Here is a 20681-nt window from a genome sequence, read left to right as displayed (position 1 = left end):
GGGGGTTGCTGCTGCTGGCGGGGATTAGAGCCCGATTCCGATGTCGAGGCTTCATTACCATATCAATGTCGGCAGCAGGCGAGCCAGCCGCAATGGCAAATCCTCAGCACGGGATTTAGATTTAGCTGCTGAATCCGAAGAATCTGATTCCGATTCTGGTGCGGATTCTGCTGCTGATTTCGATTTGGCTTCTCGAGGAAATTCGCTTAAATTTTTAACAAGACAAATACGCAAAGCACACGGCCACCTCCCTCACGCCCCCATTTTCCTGCTTTTGCTTCGGTTTTTCCGCTCCTGGGAAACAGTCATAGAGAGGGAGAGAGGGAAAGCAATAGAAGGAGAGAGCGAGGAAAACTTTTCTAATTTTGCACAACTGGAAAATGTGGCCGTGGGCGTCGAAAGAGAAATGGCAACAAAAAATCGAAATAAAAATCATCATCATCGGAGGGAGCCAAGAAAAAGTTCGAGGAAGATGATGATTTTTCCCCACATTTTCCCTCGCGTTTTTCGCCCACATCGCTCAAATGGAAAAGTAGAAAAACCTTTTATTCCACAATGTTTGCTTAGTCCTCTGCCAATTGAACTTTTCCGCACAGCCAATCGAAGGGGTAGTGGCACAAACCAAATACAATACTTAGACGAGTTAATTTAATTTTGTATTTAAAATTCAATCTGCGAACTAAAACAAAAGTGCGCAGCGAGTGCGGGAAAATCAGGCCAGAGGTCAGAGTTGGGGAGGAAAATGAAAAAAATATCAAAAAGTTCTTTGTGGAAAAACCAGAAAAAATAATAGGAAAAGTGCAGTCCAACTTTTGAGCTTAGCTTTCCCTCCCTCTTCCTCTTGCCTTTGCCAACTCAAATTTTCCTCTATTTTTACGCCACCATCATCATCGGTTTTCCCGTCGGGAGTTTTTGGCCATGTAAGAAGTTCAGTGCAAAGGCAAATAGCGAAACCCCGGGAGAAGTGGGCTGGAGAATCCACCGAGATGCGGAGGGCAGGAGGAAGTGGAAGAGTCCTGGTCCTTTGGTCCTTTGGTCCTCGGCCTGCTTAATTATTCAATAATTTCTAAAAGCATTTGGCCACATTCGACGTCATCAGCCGTCATCCTTTCATCCTTTTGCAACATGTGACAGGACCGCTCCCTGTTCTCCTCTCCCCGTAATCAGTTGAACACATATGCCCGGCACACACTCAAATATCTGCATTTATGTAAGCTTCCCTCTCAGGATCCCAAATTACACTTGGCGAAACGGGCTCAAACTCGGGCAATGGCATTTCGAACAGTCTTCTACTGTGGCTGATGAGTCTTAAAAGAAAGAAACTCCTGGTTTTCGTATGTCGGGTTCTTACAACACTTTATTAATTATCTATCTTAATATCAAACATGTTACTTAGAGATATGTTACTTAAAATTAAAGTAAAAAAGATATTGGAGAATAATGCCATGTGTCCCGTTCTCCAGCCTTACAAGGTAGTAGTCTACTTTTTCACGATACGTTTAAAGACTTCTATACCTTGCATACAATTTTTCCAAGTGATTCCCACCTTGCACCCACACAGGTGACATTGTAAGGACTTTTCGCTTCATTCGCTTTTCCTGGCTGGCTTTCCATTCGAGTTTGTGTGGGTGTGTGGCCTGCCAGAGTTGCATTTATCATTAGTCGTAGCTTAGCTTTTGTTTTCCTGCATTTGAGAGGGGGCAGGGCAGAGTTCAACCCCCGGGGCCATTGGGGATTTTGCACTTGGGCATGTTTGATGTGGAAACTTTAGATTAAAATATTTTCGTATGCACATACGATGTGGAACAATAGCGATGACGGTCGCCAAAGTGGTGTAGATTATTGGAAGAGTGCTCCGCGTATATAGACCGCCCCTGTTCTTCAGTGAATCCTTCCGTATATAGCCCCTAACCTCCAGGATAAGGAGAGCTGGAGATGGAGAAGGAAGCGCATCTCCGTGGGCGGATTGAGCGCATAATGATGTTTATGTGTTGCCAGAAACATAAAAGCATTAATTTAGTCATTATCTTCTTAAGACACAGCGTCGGCAGAGGCAGCGGAGAATCCGAATCCCCAAAAGCGGAAAGAGAGCGTCAGGCTTTTTGCCACCCGTAATTTTCATCAACATTTTTATGCTGCCCCACACTACCCACTACTTACTCTGGGGAAAGAGAGAGAGCGCTGCTGCACAGCCGTCTCTTGCGCACCATCGTCCCCTCTCTTTCGCACCCTCGGCAGCTATCTCTTTCTGCTGGGGGCCGCGGGGTCTGTCAGTGATGACTTTATCTGTATAAATAACTGTCAGTGGCCCAAAGAAAGCAAGTAGAGAGCGGAAAAAATACGTCAAGGTATAGAAGAATTGGGGCGAAAGGTGGGGTTTTGTGCAGGGGGCATTATCTGCGTAGCGCCATCTTTATCCAAGACCTCCTGGCAACCTTAGAGCTGGAGAACTGGAAGATGGGGACACCGACACCTTCAACCACCTAGCCACCAGCAGGAGCGAGAGGAAGAGCTGTAGAGCGATAGAAAGAAAGGGAGGGAGGTTCATAGAGAGAGAGAGGTCCAACGCCAGAGAGCACTACCAAACAATATGGAAGCAGCGAGGGCGTGGTTTCACCCCGATTTCATTGGCTGAACCGCAAAAATGTCCGCTTTGCGAGAGAGTGTATCTGTATCTGAGCGTCTGCATCTGTATCCGTAGAGGAACTGGCCTGACGACTACTCAATCGACAACTTGTCGGGCGGCACGCTCTCACAACAGTTTCGCAGCTCGAGCGGACAAGAAGGGTTTCCCGGTGGCTGAAGAACCTGTGGAAAAACACAATCACGACGCGATTTTAGTGCGTGTTCCAAGTGCGGATTAGTGGATTTCAACTTAATTAGCGTTTTACCACGGTTTGTGCAAGTCAGTGAGGGAAAAGCCCAGTAGACTCCCAAAAAAACTTAGTAGATTTCCCTAGATTCTAAAAGTCATATAAACTTTTTTGTGCAATAAAAAAAGTGAGGGAAAGCGTTTCCTGCTTGAAAGTTACAAAGACTCCTTCAAAATTCTCTCCTCACTGTGGACCCCTGGAGGAGGCGGTGGAGCCACCACCACCACTCCCAGCACCACGCCCGACATTCCGCCCTCGGCGAAGGCCAAGTTCAAGATCACCGTTGTGAGCACGCCCAGTCCCTCCCCGCCGCCCACACCCCCGCCTGCAGGCTCCATGTTGGCCCAGATGGTCGAGACCAATTCCCCGCCGGCGGGTTACACGCTCAAGAGATCGCCCAGCGATCTCGGCGAGCAGCAGCAGCCCCCCAGACAGATCTCGAGGTCGCCGGGCAACTCGGCCGCCTACCACCTAACCACCGCCATGCTCCTGAACTCCCAGCAATGCGGCTACCTGGGCCAGCGCCTCCAATCGGTGCTCCAGCAGCAGCACGCCCAGCATGCCCAGTCCCAGAGCCAAACGCCCTCCTCCGATGATGGCAGCCAGTCGGGAGTCACCATTCTGGAGGAGGACAGGCGCGGAGGAGCTGCCGCAGCATCCCTCTTCACCATCGACAGCATTCTGGGCTCCAGACAACAGGGCGGAGGGTCTGCCGCCAGCCAGGGAAACCACATCGGCAGCAATGGCAACCAGAATGGACTGACCTCCAATGGCATCAGCTTGGGCCTGAAGCGGAGCGGAGCCGAGTCCCCCGCCTCGCCCAACTCAAACTCCAGCTCCAGCGCAGCCGCCAGCCCAATCCGACCGCAGAGGGTTCCTGCCATGCTGCAGCATCCTGGCCTGCACCTGGGTCACCTGGCGGCAGCGGCGGCGAGCGGTTTTGCCGCCTCTCCCTCGGACTTCCTAGGTAAGAAATAAGATATAAATAAAATATGGGTAACTTCCATCGTTCTTATATTAAGATTTCAATTTCGAATCTAACTATAGATTCTAAACACTCTGACGATTGCATCAAGTAATCGTCAGAGTGTTTAGAATCCGACACTTCCTAAAGCTGACTGATACCCCAGCAATATTTTTAAATGTCTTGTTTAAACATTTTTATGCGGCTTCCCATCGAACTTTACTATGAAAACCACCTTAAGGAAAACCACTCATGCAGTCAGCAATCACCCAATCACCCATTCACCCACTCCCATCCTCACCCACTGAACCGAACCGCTTCCATTCCCAGGCGAATCCTGAATGGCATTATTCATAATTAGGCAATGATCCGTGAAAGATGATTCCGCATTTGCCTTCCATTTCCCTTGCGATTTTGCGGTGAGAGGATTTGCATTGGGCTCTAAGTCTGAGATTCGGCTGGAAAGCCCGGGAAAACCTGGGTCTGGGGGTGGCTTTAAGATGGGCTCGGGTCTTGTGTTGATTCGAGCGTGGATCTCCGGCGGAGATTTATGCAGAATCCCGCTTAAATTCATTCAAAGGCTCCCCGCAGGACATGAATATTAAAAACCTGGGCGCAACTTTTTTCCCCAGCTTGCTGCAACCGGAAACGGAAATGGAAGCCTCACATACGTAACAATCGGGGTCAACATAATAGATTCAGTTCTGGGATATCCACTTAAAATGTATCGAAATAACTTATATGTATTTATGTTTCTACAAAGACGGAAAACGCAAGGGGGTATGAAATAACAAAAAATTGTACCTGAAAGGCAACTGTATCTTTGAAGAACATAAATTCAACGGATTCCCCTACATTCCCCCAACATTCTCAATGAATGCATACTTTTAAACACATTTTAGGTACTTTTAAAACCTTAATAATTTATGTGGCAGCCCCTACTTTCATTTTTGCACTGCTACTTATTTTGCGTCTGCTGTAGGGCCAACATGGCGGCCGTTTTATTTTCCGCGCTTCGTTATGCGCATTTTTAAGGATTTACCCAGGAAAATTCCACCTCCCTGCGCCCTTTCTTCTTGCAGGGCTTATATGATGATATGACTGTTATTACAGCCAGGGAATAATGAATTTTCCTCTTGTTTTCCCTACACAGTGGCGTACCCCAACTTCTATCCAAACTACATGCACGCGGCTGCGGTGGCACATGTGGCTGCTGCTCAGATGCAGGCGCATGTGAGTGGAGCAGCCGCCGGATTGGCGGGTCACGGGCACCACCCGCACCACCCCCACGGCCATCCGCACCACCCACACCTGGGCGCCCACCACCACGGCCACGGGCAGCACCACCTGGGCCACCTGGGCCATGGACCGCCGCCGAAGAGGAAGCGTCGCCATCGCACCATCTTCACGGAGGAGCAGCTGGAGCAACTAGAAGCCACCTTCGACAAGACCCACTATCCAGATGTGGTGCTCAGGGAGCAGCTAGCCCTCAAAGTGGATCTAAAGGAGGAAAGAGTTGAGGTGAGTTGAGACCAGATCTCAAATTCCGAGGGGGTTTTAAAATCTCCTAAATGGTGTCTTAAAGTATGCAACAATATATGATTCACTGCATACTTTTGGGCACCTCTGGCAGTGATTTCATTATACTTTATATTGACAGCATTTTTGAGTGCGAGAATCTCAAAAATCATTGCGTCCCTCGTAGTAAGCCCTTCTCTATGACCCACAACCTTTCCTTCTGTTTGGCTCTAATTTCACGCTCGTTTTAATTCCCCGCGTGAAACCAATTGAGTGCTACGCCCCCGCTCTCCACCACTTAACCAAAATGAATCAGATTCCGAATCTGGTTCTGAATCTGAATCTGAACCTCTCGCATCTGCATCGCCATCTCCCCCTGGGAAATTCTCCTTGTTTATTTAGTTGTCAGCGGCGTACATTTTGCGGGGCTTCTCGCCGGCGAAAGCAAAACAATGCCAATCCCAATGATTCACTTAATTTGGGTAATGGGACTTGGGATACAACCGCATGTTTAACGGATGGCGATGGTTATTTGCTCGGTGGTTGTCCCTGAATCGTATCATTGGTAATGTAAATATGCAGGGACGCCCTTGTAAGTCCCACCCCGGGCGACCAGAGGGATAATACAACCATCCCTTCGGCAGCGGCACATCGGCAATTGTGATTCAAAGTCCATTAGTGTCGAGGAAACCCGACAACAAACAAACAAATTGAGAGGTCACCAAGGAAGAAAGTGACGACAAGAGTTGACAATTTAATTTGTTCACATTGATGGGTGGCTATCTCGCGTCTTTGATAAGGATTAGCAACGCTTTCCGGGTGCCGGGACCCCTTGGTTTTCGTTTCCCTGGCAATGTGTGTTTGTCAACCGGTCGAATGTTTAATCTAACCCATCTAACCCATCCAACCCCAAGTCGCCCTCACCTTTTGCGGCGCAGGAAGGCCGACAAGTGCGACATTTGTTGACACTCGGCGGGGCGGAGGGTGTGGGCTTATGTTTGGCCTTCAGCTTAAGACAACTTACACATTAACATTACTAACCATTTAGGATAATGAGAGGCGTGGCGTTACTTAACCCGCGGGCGAATTGACGCCCGCTTTTGATTAGGCGACAAATCTAACCCGCGGCCAACATTCGAATCCTAAGCGGATTACAGAGCAGGTTGCACGTTCTGCAGTAGGATTGAAAAAGCCGAGCTCGGAAGTGATTTCCCAACTGCTCAACTAATTGGAAATCAGGGGACTCGAATCTGCTGGCTCATGGGGGCGACTAATTAACATACAACACACAAAAAGAGACTTCAAACTTGTCTCTGACAAGCAAAGTGGATGAAGAAAGAGACGGCAGCAGGCCCCAATCCCCAAGCCCCAAACCCCAAGACCCCGGTAAATCTTGTGCTCAGTCATCGCTCGTCATTGACTTAAGCAGCATAATCAACTTCAGCTCTGGCTTCCAACTTGGAACCTCTGCTTTTGTGACTGCTACTGTTTAGCATATTTGCATGCCGAGAGTTGCCACTCGAGCCCCCGAGCCCCGCGACGGAGAAGGCGCTCTAAGACCCCAGTCGGACCATAAGTGGCAATAATTATTGAAAATCTTGCCTAAGACAAACAGCAGCAATAACAAAAGAGAAAACAGAAGGGAAAAACTGAACAAATTCGAGCCTACACAATGGTTACTCTGGCGGAGAAGAGTCCGTTCAATAGGGGATCCAGTAAGTAACACATTTGATCAGTAATCCTAAAAAGTGGTAGAGTAACTCCAATAAAGACAAAATGGGCGATCTGTCCGAAAACCGATTGATAATTATTTTCTTGTATACCAAAAGTTTTAGAAATATAGATTATGAATAAGAAACCCTTGCAGAAAATTCGACAACAAAACACCTATTCCGACTAGGTTATAGGTAAGATCTCCGCAAACCAAAAATGCCAGCCGTATCTCCACAGATTGCTCGGTTCTCATAGACCTCCTAACGAACCACAGCAATTATTCAGTTCCCAGCCAACCTCGTTCGGCATTTAAATGATCTGCTTATTTTGACTTCATCATTTACAATTATTATTTTTATTTAGACACTCGAGAGTCGGGTGGCTTCGTATCGGATTGGATTGGTTTGGATGGGATTGGATCGTAAAACAGTAGCCCTACCTGTAGAGCAAACACACTCGTTCTCCGTCCGCCGCCTCTCTTTTTTCGCCTTGCCTTCTGTGGTGCGTGCAAGTCAAATACGCCTAATCCCGCAGCTCAAGTGATCGAGGCGATTTGGTTCTCCGATCGGCCAGATAGAGAGGGATATACGTGCATATATGGGAGGAATGCCTGGAGGGCATTTCAAATATTTGTCTTCGGTTGTCGCCGAGAAATTAGTAATCATCAGCTTGGCATAATTTGTGCTCCTCCCTCCCTTCGATCGCTCAACTCCACAAATATTGATGTTACCCCTTCTCAGACCAATGGAGAGAGTGGACGTGGAGAACGGAGAAGAATGTGCCCACTCATCATCGGTCCTCATCACTCCATTGTGGACTGATCTCGGTTGTGTCTGCTGTTTTCCCCTGCTTTGTCGTTTTGTTTTGGCCAGGACTTGAAAAGGGCTTGTCACCCTGCTGATACTGTATGGCATGCCTTTCCTTCAAGGATCATCCCATATATCTCAAGCGTTGCCGCTTTGAAGTTGCACAATTGAGAGGTCTCGACTTGAAAAGGGGTTCTACGCTGGGCCACCTGCGTTGGCAATTAACTAAAATATTGCTTCTGCATTATTATTATTGTTGTTGTCTCTCCTTAGACACAATAAACACACCTCCTCCCCGATGTTTGCTTAGCCTCAAAATTGAATTAAAAACGGCAATGAGCTGGAATCAGCAGATTTCCGTTAATTTTACCCGAGGTCACGAACCACCCACATCCCACAACCCACCACCCACCACCCACTGGGTGAGCCACTCAACAACCCACAAATCTCACACCCCTTACTTCCCGGTAAATGCTGTTGTTATAATTTTTCATAATTTTCCATTATTCAAACACTTGAGTTTCGAGGATGCGAATTCTCAGTTATCCCCCGGAGAATTCTCGGGCAGCAAAGTGCGTTTATGGCCTCGAGCGCTGGAAAATGGAAGGGGGAAAAGGACTTTTCCTCTTCCGACGGGGACAGACGCTTTTCCCATGTTTGCTTTACAGTTTTGGCTGTCGAAGCGTGTAACCATAGACAAATATTATCGCTGGGGGAGAGAATTGCCCTCGAAGCTGCATAAATTTACACAAAAAACGCAGTGGGTGGTGGAAAAGCTGGGAGGTGGGAGGACAGGTGCACTCCTCACTAAGCTTTTAAAAGGTCGTCCGTGTCGGCGATTAGCTGGGCAAGAAAGTTAATAAAAAATACAATTTGAATGACTTTTTGAGGGTAAAAATTCATTAATTTTGATGGGTTTCCGACGGGTCTAAGTGCTGAATGATATGAACATCGACTTTGCGCCTGGTTTCTGGAACTCTAAAGAAAAATTCCCGTTTTTTATAATCCGCATTTTGAGAAGACTTTTTTATTAGCAGATACTTTTCCAACAGCCAGAATCTCTCAAGTTCCGATCCTATATAAGATACTTTTAAAAGGGATAGTTACCTGGCCTAGCTCTTTAATTAGTGGCACGCACTTGTTAAACCCCCGCACACACTCAAAAAAGAGGATGGGTATGTGCGTAACGAGCAATTTTCACGGGTGCGCGATTTTAATCCAACAACACGACGGCAACAGCGTCAACCATTTTCCAAAAAAGGGAAATTGGGAAACGGGGAGCTCCACCCAGTTTGGCGACGAAGTTTCCGACCGACTTGTGTTGCCAATTTTCACTAATTAGAGCGACTGGCGAAAAGGCAGCCGCCATTTTGTGTTTTCCACCGCCCCACAACCGTTGCCGCCCATTTTCTACCCGTTTCCCCCTCATCTTAACCCCTTTCTCCACATTTTTATTTAACCCCTCCTAGAGCCAGCTGAAATGTGATTTCTCCCTTTTGTTTTTTGGGAGCCTGGCGTTTCCAATGTTTTTTGGCTTTTGACGGGGACACAATTTTCCGGTCCTGGAAAAACACGGAAAAATTAGAAGGCAAAATTCGAGAGAGCAGGTGCAGCGATTATCGAAGCGCAAAGTTATCATAGCAGTGCAACTATGTGCTGCATTTTCGGAAACATTTCATGGTAATCCAGCCACGCAGTCAGCAGACTGGTCAAAAAACCCAAAAATAACACACACATCATGACGGCCAGTCTGCCAAAACGGCCCGCCCACTGAATTTCCCAATTTCCCAGGGGGAAAAGGGGGAGGCGAGGGGGGCGTAAAGCGCTTTTGTAGTTAATTAAAAATCAACTGCCGTGGGTGTGTTTGTTCAATGGATTTCATGCACGTTTTCGAATGTGTGCCGCTCTCCGGCCTTTCGCCCCCCGGTCCTTCCACGCCCCTCGGTTTTCCTGCGGTATCAGCGATTTATGCGCTTTTGGATGAAAAATCTGTGGCAATATTTGCAGTGGCCAGTGGTTCCGCAGATCTCTCGACTCCAAGGCGCGAGCCAATGCATGTCAAGTTCGGCGCTTCCTGCCACGAAAAAATGCATCAGCCTCGCTTTTACACTGAAAGAACAAGGGTAAGCATAAGTCAGTTCTTGAATAGGCCTTACTCTTGAAAACCCATGACTTAAAGGCACGTGCAGTCATCTTAATATAAGGGTTTTGAGTACATTTTAGATTAGTTAAATCAGCAATACTTCTATAATCTTTATCATAAAGTTTACATTAGTTTACAACTGAAATACAAATTCATCTTTAGATGTTCTATGACAAAATATTTTTTATTGAATTTGAGACTAGCTTTTCAATCCATTAAGTTTTACCAAGGAGTTCCCGAGTCGTATACATTTTTTCCCAGTGGACCGCTGCACTTTCGCCATTTTGTTGGCATGTTGTCGAAGCCATCAATCAACATGGGAAATCGCCCTCCGCACAGATCCCCGATCCCCTGAGCAGCCACTTTTTGCGCCTTTGTTTATTTAATTTCCCCAATTTTCCACTGCGATTTTTGCGAGCGTGCCAGCCAGCGAAAGCGGCAAAAAAGGCGCCCGCGGTTATGGCCAAATTGTTGTGCGTTAGTCAGATTTTAAACGCGTGGCGGGGAGGGGAAGGTGGTCAAGGGGCTTGGGTTTCCCCAAAACGGAAAACTCTGTTGGCCGTAAAAATTACGGGATTAGCAGAGCGAGCGCGTTTTTTTCCGGCGCACACACGCGCCTCTCAAACTCCGGAGTTCGCAGTTCCGCCGGATTAGGGTTCAATACGGTTCGCTGGCTAACATTTAATTAAAATATGAAACTTTAATAACCCGCAAATGGCGAAAAAACCCAATCAGGCGGTAAAAACCGCTGGCAGCAAAGTTGCGATTTTTTTTTTCGTTTTAGAATTTGTGGATTAAAACTGTTGCATAGGTAATTATCGTTTTAGTTTGTGTGTTGACATAATTAAGCTGAGTAATTCACATATTCATGGCTCCGAATTTTGAAAAACGCGACGCGTTTGTTGTTTTAATAACTTAAGCTCATAAAATTATGAAAATTATGAAAATAAATATGCAATATGTTTGCGAAAAGCGGGGGAGTTGTCAAAAATCTAATTAGGCCGAGTGGAAAGCGAAAAATAAATGGAAAATTAGACTGACACTTAGCGAGGATGTCAAACGCGTTGCCAACCGGCGAGAGTTCAAAGGTTGCCAAGGCGAAACTCAAAAATTAAATCCTAAGCAAATGAGTAGCGGAAAACTGCTGAAAAAATATGCTCAAATTTAACGCAAAATTAAATAAGCTCGAATATGAATTCCCGAGCTGCAGACATATCGTTTTGCTTACAAGTTTAGCGCATTTCCCTCGGCTTTCCCCGTTTTCCACTGCCGCTTCCTCTGTTATTCCAACAAATTCAGTCGATTTGCTGCATAAACATTTCCCGAACCCCAGAGAAAACTCAACTTTTTCCTCGAATGATAACATTGTGGAAAATCAACTTTTCCACCGCTGCCTAATTGTTCTAATTAAACTTTCTCTGGCTGGCGAGTTTTCCCCAGTATTTATTCAGCAAATAATCAACAAACAGTCGGACAAATAAACATATAGGGGTTGCAAATTCACCATTGCACTCGGATTGGATTGGGCAAATAGAGAATCGCAGGGAGAATCGCCGGGAGAACGCAGAGAAAGAGAGAAGAGACTCCGCCCTCCGAAGGAGAATGGGTTTTGGGGGTAGCTTTGGGGGCTAATGACAAGACAGATGGGTTCACTGCCCACGAGGGTGATTACATAAGGGATTCCTTTCCTCTTCAGCACCACATCTTCCCCTTCCGCCGGGCGGAGAGGTAACCTCCTGATGATGTTTAACCCCTAATTCACAGCCGCCTTTTGTTTTAATTAACTAAGTAGCGGAGGGTGGAGATGCAGACGGAAAGGGGTTGAGGGTGGGGTATAAAGGACAGGCGCAGAGGGCGTGGCCAAAGCCTAATTTAAAAGAAAAAAGGGTAAGCCCTCACAGAAATAGAACACGTTACTTATCTTGCATATTTTACATGTAATTTATAATTTTCCCACATTTATTTTTTTTTTCCGTGTCATTTATAAGAATGGCACATCATGAAACAGACTTTTCCCCTACCAATCCCAAACCTTGCTACCCTTTAAGGCCGTTTTTTCCGCCAGTTTCGTTCTCTTTTCCTTTCAGCCACCCTTTCTGAATTCTCAATTAATTACAATTACAATAAGTCATCTCATTAAACCCAGAAAAAGAAGAAAAGTGGGTGTGATTGGGGGTTGCAGTCCCTGGCAACGGGCCAGAAGATAACCGCCAAGATTGAGAAAAAGAAGCCCTGGAAAGGCAAAGAAGGGGAGTGGGTTGAAAAAATTACTTAAAATATTTATGAGCAGAAATCCCAATCAGAATAGCGAATTTCCGAGCAAAACGGATGAAAGTGTTTTTGAAGCCCCGCGCTCAAAAGTAACCTAGGCAGCCACCCAGCCACCTACCACCTGAATTATTATCCTTAGCAGGGGAGCACAGTAAATACCGCCAAAATAGAATTGAACAACTTAAAATTTTAGATTAAATTTTAAGGTCACTAAAAGTGATTCCGTTTGTGGGGACTAGTTTCAACTTATGGTGCTGCATACTTTTGGACACTTCTATGCTTGATTTTAAAACCCATGGTTTTAGATTAGATTAGTTTTTAAATTAAATCATACAGAACAATACTTATATTTTCCCATACTAACGACTGTCTTTCCTCTTTTTTTCCAGGTGTGGTTCAAGAACCGTCGGGCCAAGTGGCGCAAGCAAAAGCGCGAGGAGCAGGAGCGGCTGCGGAAACTGCAGGAGGAGCAGTGCGGCAGCACCACCAACGGCACCGCCGGAAGCAACAGCACCAACGGCGGAGGCGGCAGCGCCAGCACCACCGGAAACGGTCCCGTGTCCGTCAAATGCCCCGGATCCGATCACTACTCCGCGCAACTAGTGCACATCAAGAGCGATCCGAACGGGTACAGCGATGCCGACGAGTCCTCCGATCTGGAAGTGGCCTAGGAAGGCACGCTGGGTGTACATATGGAAGATAGACATAAGTTTTAGGAATACTGCTAGGGCCATTCGATCACGTGGGGATTTATAAGTCATTTAAAATACAAAATACGTGGTTATTTTCTATTATTTGAATGGTAAACTTAAAAGCAAATGTATTTATTTATTAAACTGTTTATGCGACTGAGTACTTAAATTAAATAGTTCAAAGAGCAAATTGACTTTGCGATACCGGCCCCTAGCTCATAAGTTTTGTTTTGTAAATAGACAGACCCGTTTTTAAGCATTTTTTGTTACTGAGTTGTAAGTGGAGAGGGGAGGAGAGGAGCCGCCAGAAGAACTAGAAAAGTATCCTAAGTATATTTAGTAAAATCTGTACAGTCACCTAATCGCATGTAAAGATGTATCTGCGCGAATGTGTTGTATCAAACCAAGTGTGAGTGCATTTTGTGGTAATTGTTTCGTGTCCCGTGTCCAAGTCCAAAGTTTATTGCATCTAGTACACAAGTCTCCCTAAAGAGTATTGATAATTAAGATAAACACATACCATACTAGACGAAAGATAAGTGTCATTCCTCCAACGATTACTTCTAATGTTAAAACTAACTTATTGAAAACCGAAAATAAAACGAAAACTCGCCAAAAGTCAAAACAAAATGCCAAGAAAAGTTGTTTAACTCTGGATGGGTGGGAAACTTTCGATGATAAGTGGGAAGACCCGGCGAGAAGCTTTCACACCTGCCACTCCAGGTAACAGGAGCTGGAGATCCAGGGATAACCGGAAACGGGCAGGGAAACGGGGGAACACTGGGCGGAATGTGGGCCGGCAGCGGTCAGCCTGTTAGCAGCTTCGATGGACACTTTGATGGCTTCGCCTCCAATCAATGCGCACACAGACACGGACCGCACAAAGGATCTGAACGGGAATGAGGATGGGGCACGAAAATGTATATCCATCTGCATCTTCTCCGCTCTGCGGCAGATGTATCTGCATGTCCTCTGCCAACATTTGTTGGCCATTTTCATTCTTGCATTGCGAATCGGGGGACGTGCCAAAGCAAGATGGGCAGGCCACTCCAATCATCCCCTGCACAGGGAGAAAATGGTGTATACATTTTACGTATAGACAGGACGACAAAGAGATATCAAAGTAAGTTCGGAAAATATTAGATTGAATCTTTTTCCTTTTGGGAATCCTTAGGCCCAGCCGAAATTAGTGTGTTATAGTGTCACAGCTAATATTTCACATCATAATTTTAAAACCATTTTGTTTTTGAGAAGTGAAACATGTTCACCCCACTTCCTGCCCCACTTCCTGCTCTCTCTGCTTCTGTCACCCGAATTTCGACTGACAATTTGTCTCGTTTTGGGCTGTACAGTGTCCTTTCAGCTTGTTTTTCTCCCCCGTTTTTGTGTTTTTCTCTTTGGCAAAGTTTCCATCTTGTTATTTTCCTTTGGCAGAGCCGGAGCAGCACGTTCGGGTCCACTCAGGTGAGAGACTCCGACGACTCGAATCGATGGCCAAAATTCAAATTCAAATTTATTCTATCTTGACCTGACTTGGCCCGCTCTCTTTTATTTGGTCCTCTGCTCCTGGGCCGCCATTTTGTGCCAGTCATTCCCTGGCTCTTATTTGCATAGGCCCACAGACCCATATGCCATCCCAAGTGATACGATCTCGAGTTACCCGCCATCTCCAGGCCGGGATCCTGGCTTCTGGTTTTTGCGTCGGGTCCTGTTTGCCGCCCGTTAATAGTTCGTGTAAAAATCTACAAATATTTGCACTCTATTAATTTTTCTGATTTCTTTTTTCACTCCCCCGACCCGAACCGTTCTCGTGTTTCTTTTGTTTTTCTAGTGCACGCTTCGCATAATTTTTTCCGTTCCTGTTCTGTATCAACACGAAATTTAATATACACCCAGGCCCAAATTCCCCACCCTGCCCTCCGATTCGCTGCTATTTACTCGCACAGACCAGAAGGTTTTTTCGTATTTTAAAATAAAATGTGTACTTTTTAAGCTTTAGGCAAGCAGCGTTTCGAAAAAATATGTTCCGATTGGCTAATAAGCCCTGAACAATGTATATAATTCTACCTATTCCCCGTTACAGATTGTGGCTTATCGCTTATTATTTAAGCAATTCGGCGATTTCAGATTTCTATCTTAAGGATTATTAGATAAATTAGATTTTTCCCTTTCTTGTCTATATCCGCGCTTGTCATTACATTGTGATAGCCTCAATCACATAATTAGTTTCAAGATTTTTTATCGATCAGGTAAGCAGATAGGTTCAGATAATTACTAAGCTCCTAATATTTAGGTATTTAAATTTATTTTTGTGAGACGCACTGTAGCAGGATATTAAAATATATACACACTTTTTATATAATTTTTTTCGACAGTTTTCCTGACCCCCGCTTTGTGTATATGCAGCATATGAAATATTTACCCATTAAATTTGCCTTTAATTAAATGGGTTCGCCATCCCGCAACTTTTTTCTTATTTATTCCCACAAAGGGGGAGGTCGACATTTCGTTTGTTGAAATAAAAATATTGTTAATTGCAATTTATTCACATGAACACCTCTCCGAGATCCGAGGGAAAAGGGGGCAAAAGTCATTTCAGTCGCATTCGATTTTAATATTTCATTATTTAATATTGCCCTGGTAGTTGGACGGGAAGGAGGCGGCTGCAAATCGAATGCATATGCATAATGAATAACTCATTTGCCGGCTGAGAGGTTCAGGATTCATGGTGTCGGGGTCCAATTCCAGTGGCTAATTGGGAACGGATTGGCCGGGCCGAGGAATTATAGCGGAGCATTGGAGCACTGCTCCGGGGAAGGATTAAGGCCGATTCCGCTGCCACGATGCTGGGATAGGAACCGCCAGTAATATACTTTTGGGATATTTGCATCAGAAAAAGTAGACAATTTAAATCCTCTTGACGCACAGCCAGAAGGTTTTCATAATTAAATGCATCACTTTTCATATTAATAATTACAATCTATTTGAATTTTAAGAAATAACTGAAATAAATAACTACAAGCAGACCCAAATATTTGAGATGATACAGATATTTCTTAAGGGTTCTCGAAATCCATTTCGAGGATATCAAAGCATCTCGAGCTGATTGTTCTCACCGCAAACCAGACCGCTCCAGCAGCTGACCCACGTCATAGCTCCTGGCAGGAATCCTCCTGTAGATTAGCAGGCCAAGCAGGTGAGTTTAATCCATAAAATGTGCGATTATTGCGTTTATGCGGCCCGGGGCGCATTCGATATAAAATATAAACAAACGTTAGAGAAATTACAGCACAAAAGCCGAGCAAGGAGCAGCTCTCAGCTCTCTCTCGCAGGATGCCTTACGTGTACAACACACATGGCTGGTACCGAGTCCCCTGCCTTCCTCGCAGCCCTCTTTCCTTGCGAGTCGCTCCTCGAAGGACCGACGCTTATTTGACTATCGATTAAAGTTTGTGGTCCTTGTGCACACAGCCCCGGGACGCGAGTGCTCGAAATAATACCGAAGAAAAGATTTTCGATTAATTTTAAATGTGCCGTACAGGCGAAAAGATGGCAGAGGGAGGTTGAAGGCTAGACAGAAAAAACGACTCCAGGGGGGTTGGAAAATGAGAATAGTTTGCAATTAAACCTACAAAAATGATTTTTCCCATTGTCTTTAATAGTTCCAAAACTGTTTTTAACATTTTCAATCTCTGAGACTTTCCCTCAGTAAATCCTCAATCACTTTCCGAAAAAGCCAACCGAATTTCGCAGCGCATCGTTGCGCGCCTCATAACAGAAGATTATCCAATGGCAACCGGCCGCATCCTCATCCTCGTCGGCATCGGCATCCAAGGGCCATTCGCCATCCGCCATGCCAACCCTCGACCGGGATAATGAACTTTTTTGGCCATCCGAGCGTGTGCCGTTGGGTTTTTTGGGTCTGCGGCCTGTCCGCCGCTGCGACATCCACCTCAGCCTCAATTAGCTTATTGTCCCCGTCATTGTCAGCTGCAAAATGGCAGCCGAGAGGGGAGGGTGGGCCGTGGGTGAGGCTGAGGGGTGGCTCTAGGTGGCCCTTGGCCTCGCAAAATCCACAAGGAGCTTGCCAAGGTGTTAAGCCAGCTGAGCCGGGTGCCCCCAGCGCCGAATCCTGCCTCTGTGGGGCCTTTTGCCGGTCCACTCCCTTAAAAGCTTTGTCTTAAGTCCGGCAAGCTTTGCAGGCCCCACCGGAAGAGCCTTAATCAAGCCAAGCCCCCTCACGTGATCAGTGCCGTTCGTTATAAATTATAAGAACTTTTATTTAAAAATTATATACACAGGGTGTTCTCAAATAAAAAATATCAAAAGTATATAAAGGTGAAGGACCTATAACTCTTAATATACTCACAAAAGTACATTATAATCTGAAAAGTTTAACAATGGATTCTTTTTTTCTTATTTTCTTTATGATGATAATAGGAAATAGTTTTTACTATCAATAATTTTAAAATTATTATATAAAACTATAGCTGTAAGCCCACTTCTCATTGCCCACGTTTCGTGTCTCGGTTGTTTATATCTGGTATCTCTTAATTTAAATCGCACTTCACTCCTCTGATGTCCGCCCTCATTAAGCCCTCATCTGCCGAGAGCTTTTCGTTAAGCCGGGGCGGCTTTTAAATGGAGTGTAGGAGTCCTTCGCTAAGACTGCTTAGGATCAGGTTCCGCAGGAGTCCACGCTAATAAGAGTAAATGGAAATTTCAGCCAGCCAGAGGGCGGTGCGAGGTGGAGGAGCAGGGGCCCTTCAGCAATTGTTAAAAAGCAAATGTTATTGCCGAACAAACAGAACTGAAACCCGAAATCCATTCAAATCGCACAATTAGTTTGCCTCTAATCCGAGCCACAAATAAGGCGTGTGCAGGAGGCAGGGCGTGGCAGGAGCGTAGGGGGACTGGATTCCATTGTTGGGCACACACATGCGGAATCCATAAAAGCCAGAACAGAACCTGGCCAAAAATGGTAGCCGTACTCGTAGTTAAGGACCCGTTTCGTCTCGCCTGGAATGATTACACTCCTCTCCGTTTTCGAAATCGACACTGCGCCAAATAATCCTAATCAAAAATGGTAGTCTTCAAATGTTATAAATATTTAATCTTTAATTTACAGATTCTCTTATTATAAACAACACTTTCATGGCTGGAATTTTTCAATTACTCCACTCTAGAGACATATCAAGAATTTTTAAGTTACATTAGTCTAGTGAATGTTCAAGGACCAAGGCAATCTGTAGGAAAATCTATGTTTTATAATTTAGATTTTGTTGAGTAATGTATCGAATTATTTGAAGTAAAGTGTGGCGACCTCGTTTGGTCTTGAACTTTGGCTTTAACATTGACTAGAAACAAGAATAGAACTAGAACGGGCTTCACACTCCGTTCCCCCTCTTTCCATTAACATTTCCACCTGCAAGATGGGGCACTTTGAATTAAAGCTACGATTGGATTAAGTTTACTTTTAACTAAGCAGAGAATTCACCTAAGTTGGATTCACAATACGTCGCTAGTGATGACACCCCCGCCCACCGAACCACCCTCATGCTGGTGATGATGCAGTTGCTCCACAAGGTCAGCGATGCCCTCGACTCCAATGCTCAAAGAGGGCAGCGTCTTGTCCAGCACCAGAAGAGAGGGGGGCGTCTTGGGCTCGCCCTCTTCCATGCCAAACGCGGACATGCCGATCCCCTCGAGACACAGTTCATTGGAGGAGCCGACCAGCTGGGAGTGACCCACATAGGGCTGCATCTGGGACTGCTCCATGCTGAGAATGCAGTCCGCCTTGAAGCTGTCGATCGTGAACTGGTCCACGTCCACGCTGAGGAACTTCATCTCATCGTAGGCGGAGGAGCCATCGGTCATGTCCAAGTTCATGGAGGCGGCGAACTCGAGACCCGGATGATGCTGGGCATTCTGCTGCTGGTGGTGGTGGGCATTCGAATTCTCGTGGAGATTCGGATGGGTTTGAAGCTGTTGTGGCGGGTGCTGCTGCTGGAGGTGATTCTCTGGGTTCATCTGCGGCTGTGTCTCCGCTTGCGTTTGAGGCGGAGGATAGGTGGTCCACTCCATGGAGAGACCACTCCCGCCTCTCTCCAGTCCCAGGTGGTCAATGTTGAGGTTGAGGAATATATTCGGCGATAGCCTGGAGGGCGACAGGGCCCCTGTGCCGTAGGAAGCCTTGAGCTCGTTATCCAGGGAGTTCGAAGATTGCGGTGGAGTGTCCGGCAAAAGCGTTCCGCCACCACCTAGAAAGTATGGAATTCTTTACAAGTTATCTTTGAAATCCTCTGTGTTTCCTACCCAACGCACTGTCCAGCTGGCCCAGCACAGCACTGTCGTCGTAGGCCACATCGAGATCCAGCGCCCCCTCCTTGTACTCCCCGCCCAGGCCTCCGATCTTCTCCTGCTTGCGCCACTTGGCCCGCCTGTTCTGGAACCACACCTGCACCCGTGCCTCCGTCAAGTCAATCCGAACGGCCAGCTCCTCCCGGAAGAAGACGTCTGGGTAGTGGGTTCGCTGGAACGCCCTCTCCAGCTCCTGCAGCTGCAGGGTGTTGAATGTGGTTCTGCGGCGAAAGTTGTAATACTGGGTATATCAACAAATCAATCTATATGCCTAGATTGTCCTTACAAGTATTCACACTCGTATTATGGTTCAATGAAGTAAAAATCATTAATCTTAAAAAAATATGTATTCATAAAATGTATAATATTTATACATTATATATTAGGTATATAATATATTTATTTAGTAATAAATATCATTTGTTAGGACACATATCATCTTATCACAGGAGTACCGATTGACCACTAACTGGCTAAAAGTGTTAAACAAATAGATTTCGTTCGTCATAACTCCGATCCCTAGTTTTTCACACCATATCTGATCACCCAGATCACCCAATCCCCACCTGTATCTCCTCTGCTTGCGCTTCATTGTGCCTTTGTCCATGCGAATCCTGAGTTCGGAGTGGGTGGGTTTGGATGAACAGAGTGGGTGGCGATGGAGAGCCCGCCGAGACTTCGATCTCGCTCAATCTCAAAATCTCCCTCGAAGCGGATGGGGGTCTTCAAGCGCGTCGTGACATAGTCGCCGAGTGTTTTTCTATTTTTTAACGATTTTCGTCGACACTTCGAGGGCTTCGCGGTGCTGCTTCTTTTCGCTTTTCCGCTTCGACAAATACCACGGCGGAAAAACTGTACAACAACAACGACGGCGACAAAAAACGGATGAAGTCTCTGCAGGAAGCAGCTGCACAGCTCAGCACAAATCCGCCACCAAGGGAAGCTGCATCTCCTCCGATTCCGACTCCGTTTCCGATTCCCGACTCCTCACACTCGACTGTAGATTGCGATGTCAAGTTGTCCGGCTGTGCATGTCAAACCTTGTGGCACGGCACTGTTCTTGCCTCGACGACGCGAATTCGACTGAGGAGGATTTGGATTTCCACAGCGGACAGTGGCAGTGCGTGCTGCCCGTCGACGGAAGCCGTAGAAGTCGCCCAGAGTCCACTGTACTCGCGGGCTCCCTACCATCAGAGGTCTATACTACGGGCTCTGTGCAGTGTATAAAGGTCTGACCCGGTCTAGTCTCTGGGCAGTCGTTCTAGCCGGGCTTGTTATGCCAGAGGCGCTGCACCTGACCCAAGCGGGCCAAAATGGGAGACACAGTGAGCTCATAGTTTA

General features: G+C 46.2%; 2 protein-coding genes across 3 annotated transcripts; one reads left to right on the top strand and one right to left on the bottom strand.

The window, feature by feature from the left end:
* Positions 1–2986: 2986 nt before the first annotated feature.
* On the top strand, positions 2987–13497 carry LOC108028977 (homeobox protein goosecoid). Of its 2 annotated transcripts, XM_017101017.3 has the most exons (3): positions 2987–3840; positions 4991–5358; positions 12678–13497. In XM_017101017.3, exons 1-3 carry the CDS (start codon positions 3210–3212, stop codon positions 12957–12959), a joined length of 1281 nt encoding a protein of 426 aa, XP_016956506.1. In that variant the 5' UTR covers positions 2987–3209; the 3' UTR covers positions 12960–13497. The 2 variants fall into 2 exon arrangements, with proteins under 2 accessions (XP_016956506.1, XP_050741478.1); XM_050885521.1 differs by lacking the exons at positions 4991–5358; positions 12678–13497 and adding an exon at positions 4168–4396 and having other exon boundaries at positions 3125–3840.
* A 4581-nt stretch (positions 13498–18078) lies between these two features.
* On the bottom strand, positions 18079–20407 carry LOC108028961 (homeobox protein OTX1 B). Its single transcript, XM_017101000.3, has 3 exons — positions 19907–20407; positions 19296–19561; positions 18079–19240 (listed from the first exon to the last, which is right to left on the bottom strand). Exons 1-3 carry the CDS (start codon positions 19945–19947, stop codon positions 18489–18491), a joined length of 1059 nt encoding a protein of 352 aa, XP_016956489.1. The 5' UTR covers positions 19948–20407; the 3' UTR covers positions 18079–18488.
* Positions 20408–20681: the final 274 nt, after the last annotated feature.

Source organism: Drosophila biarmipes, chromosome 2L (genome assembly GCF_025231255.1).
Source record: "Drosophila biarmipes strain raj3 chromosome 2L, RU_DBia_V1.1, whole genome shotgun sequence".
Taxonomy (NCBI): Eukaryota; Metazoa; Arthropoda; class Insecta; order Diptera; family Drosophilidae; genus Drosophila; species Drosophila biarmipes.
This window is presented reverse-complemented; position numbering and strand designations above follow the sequence as displayed.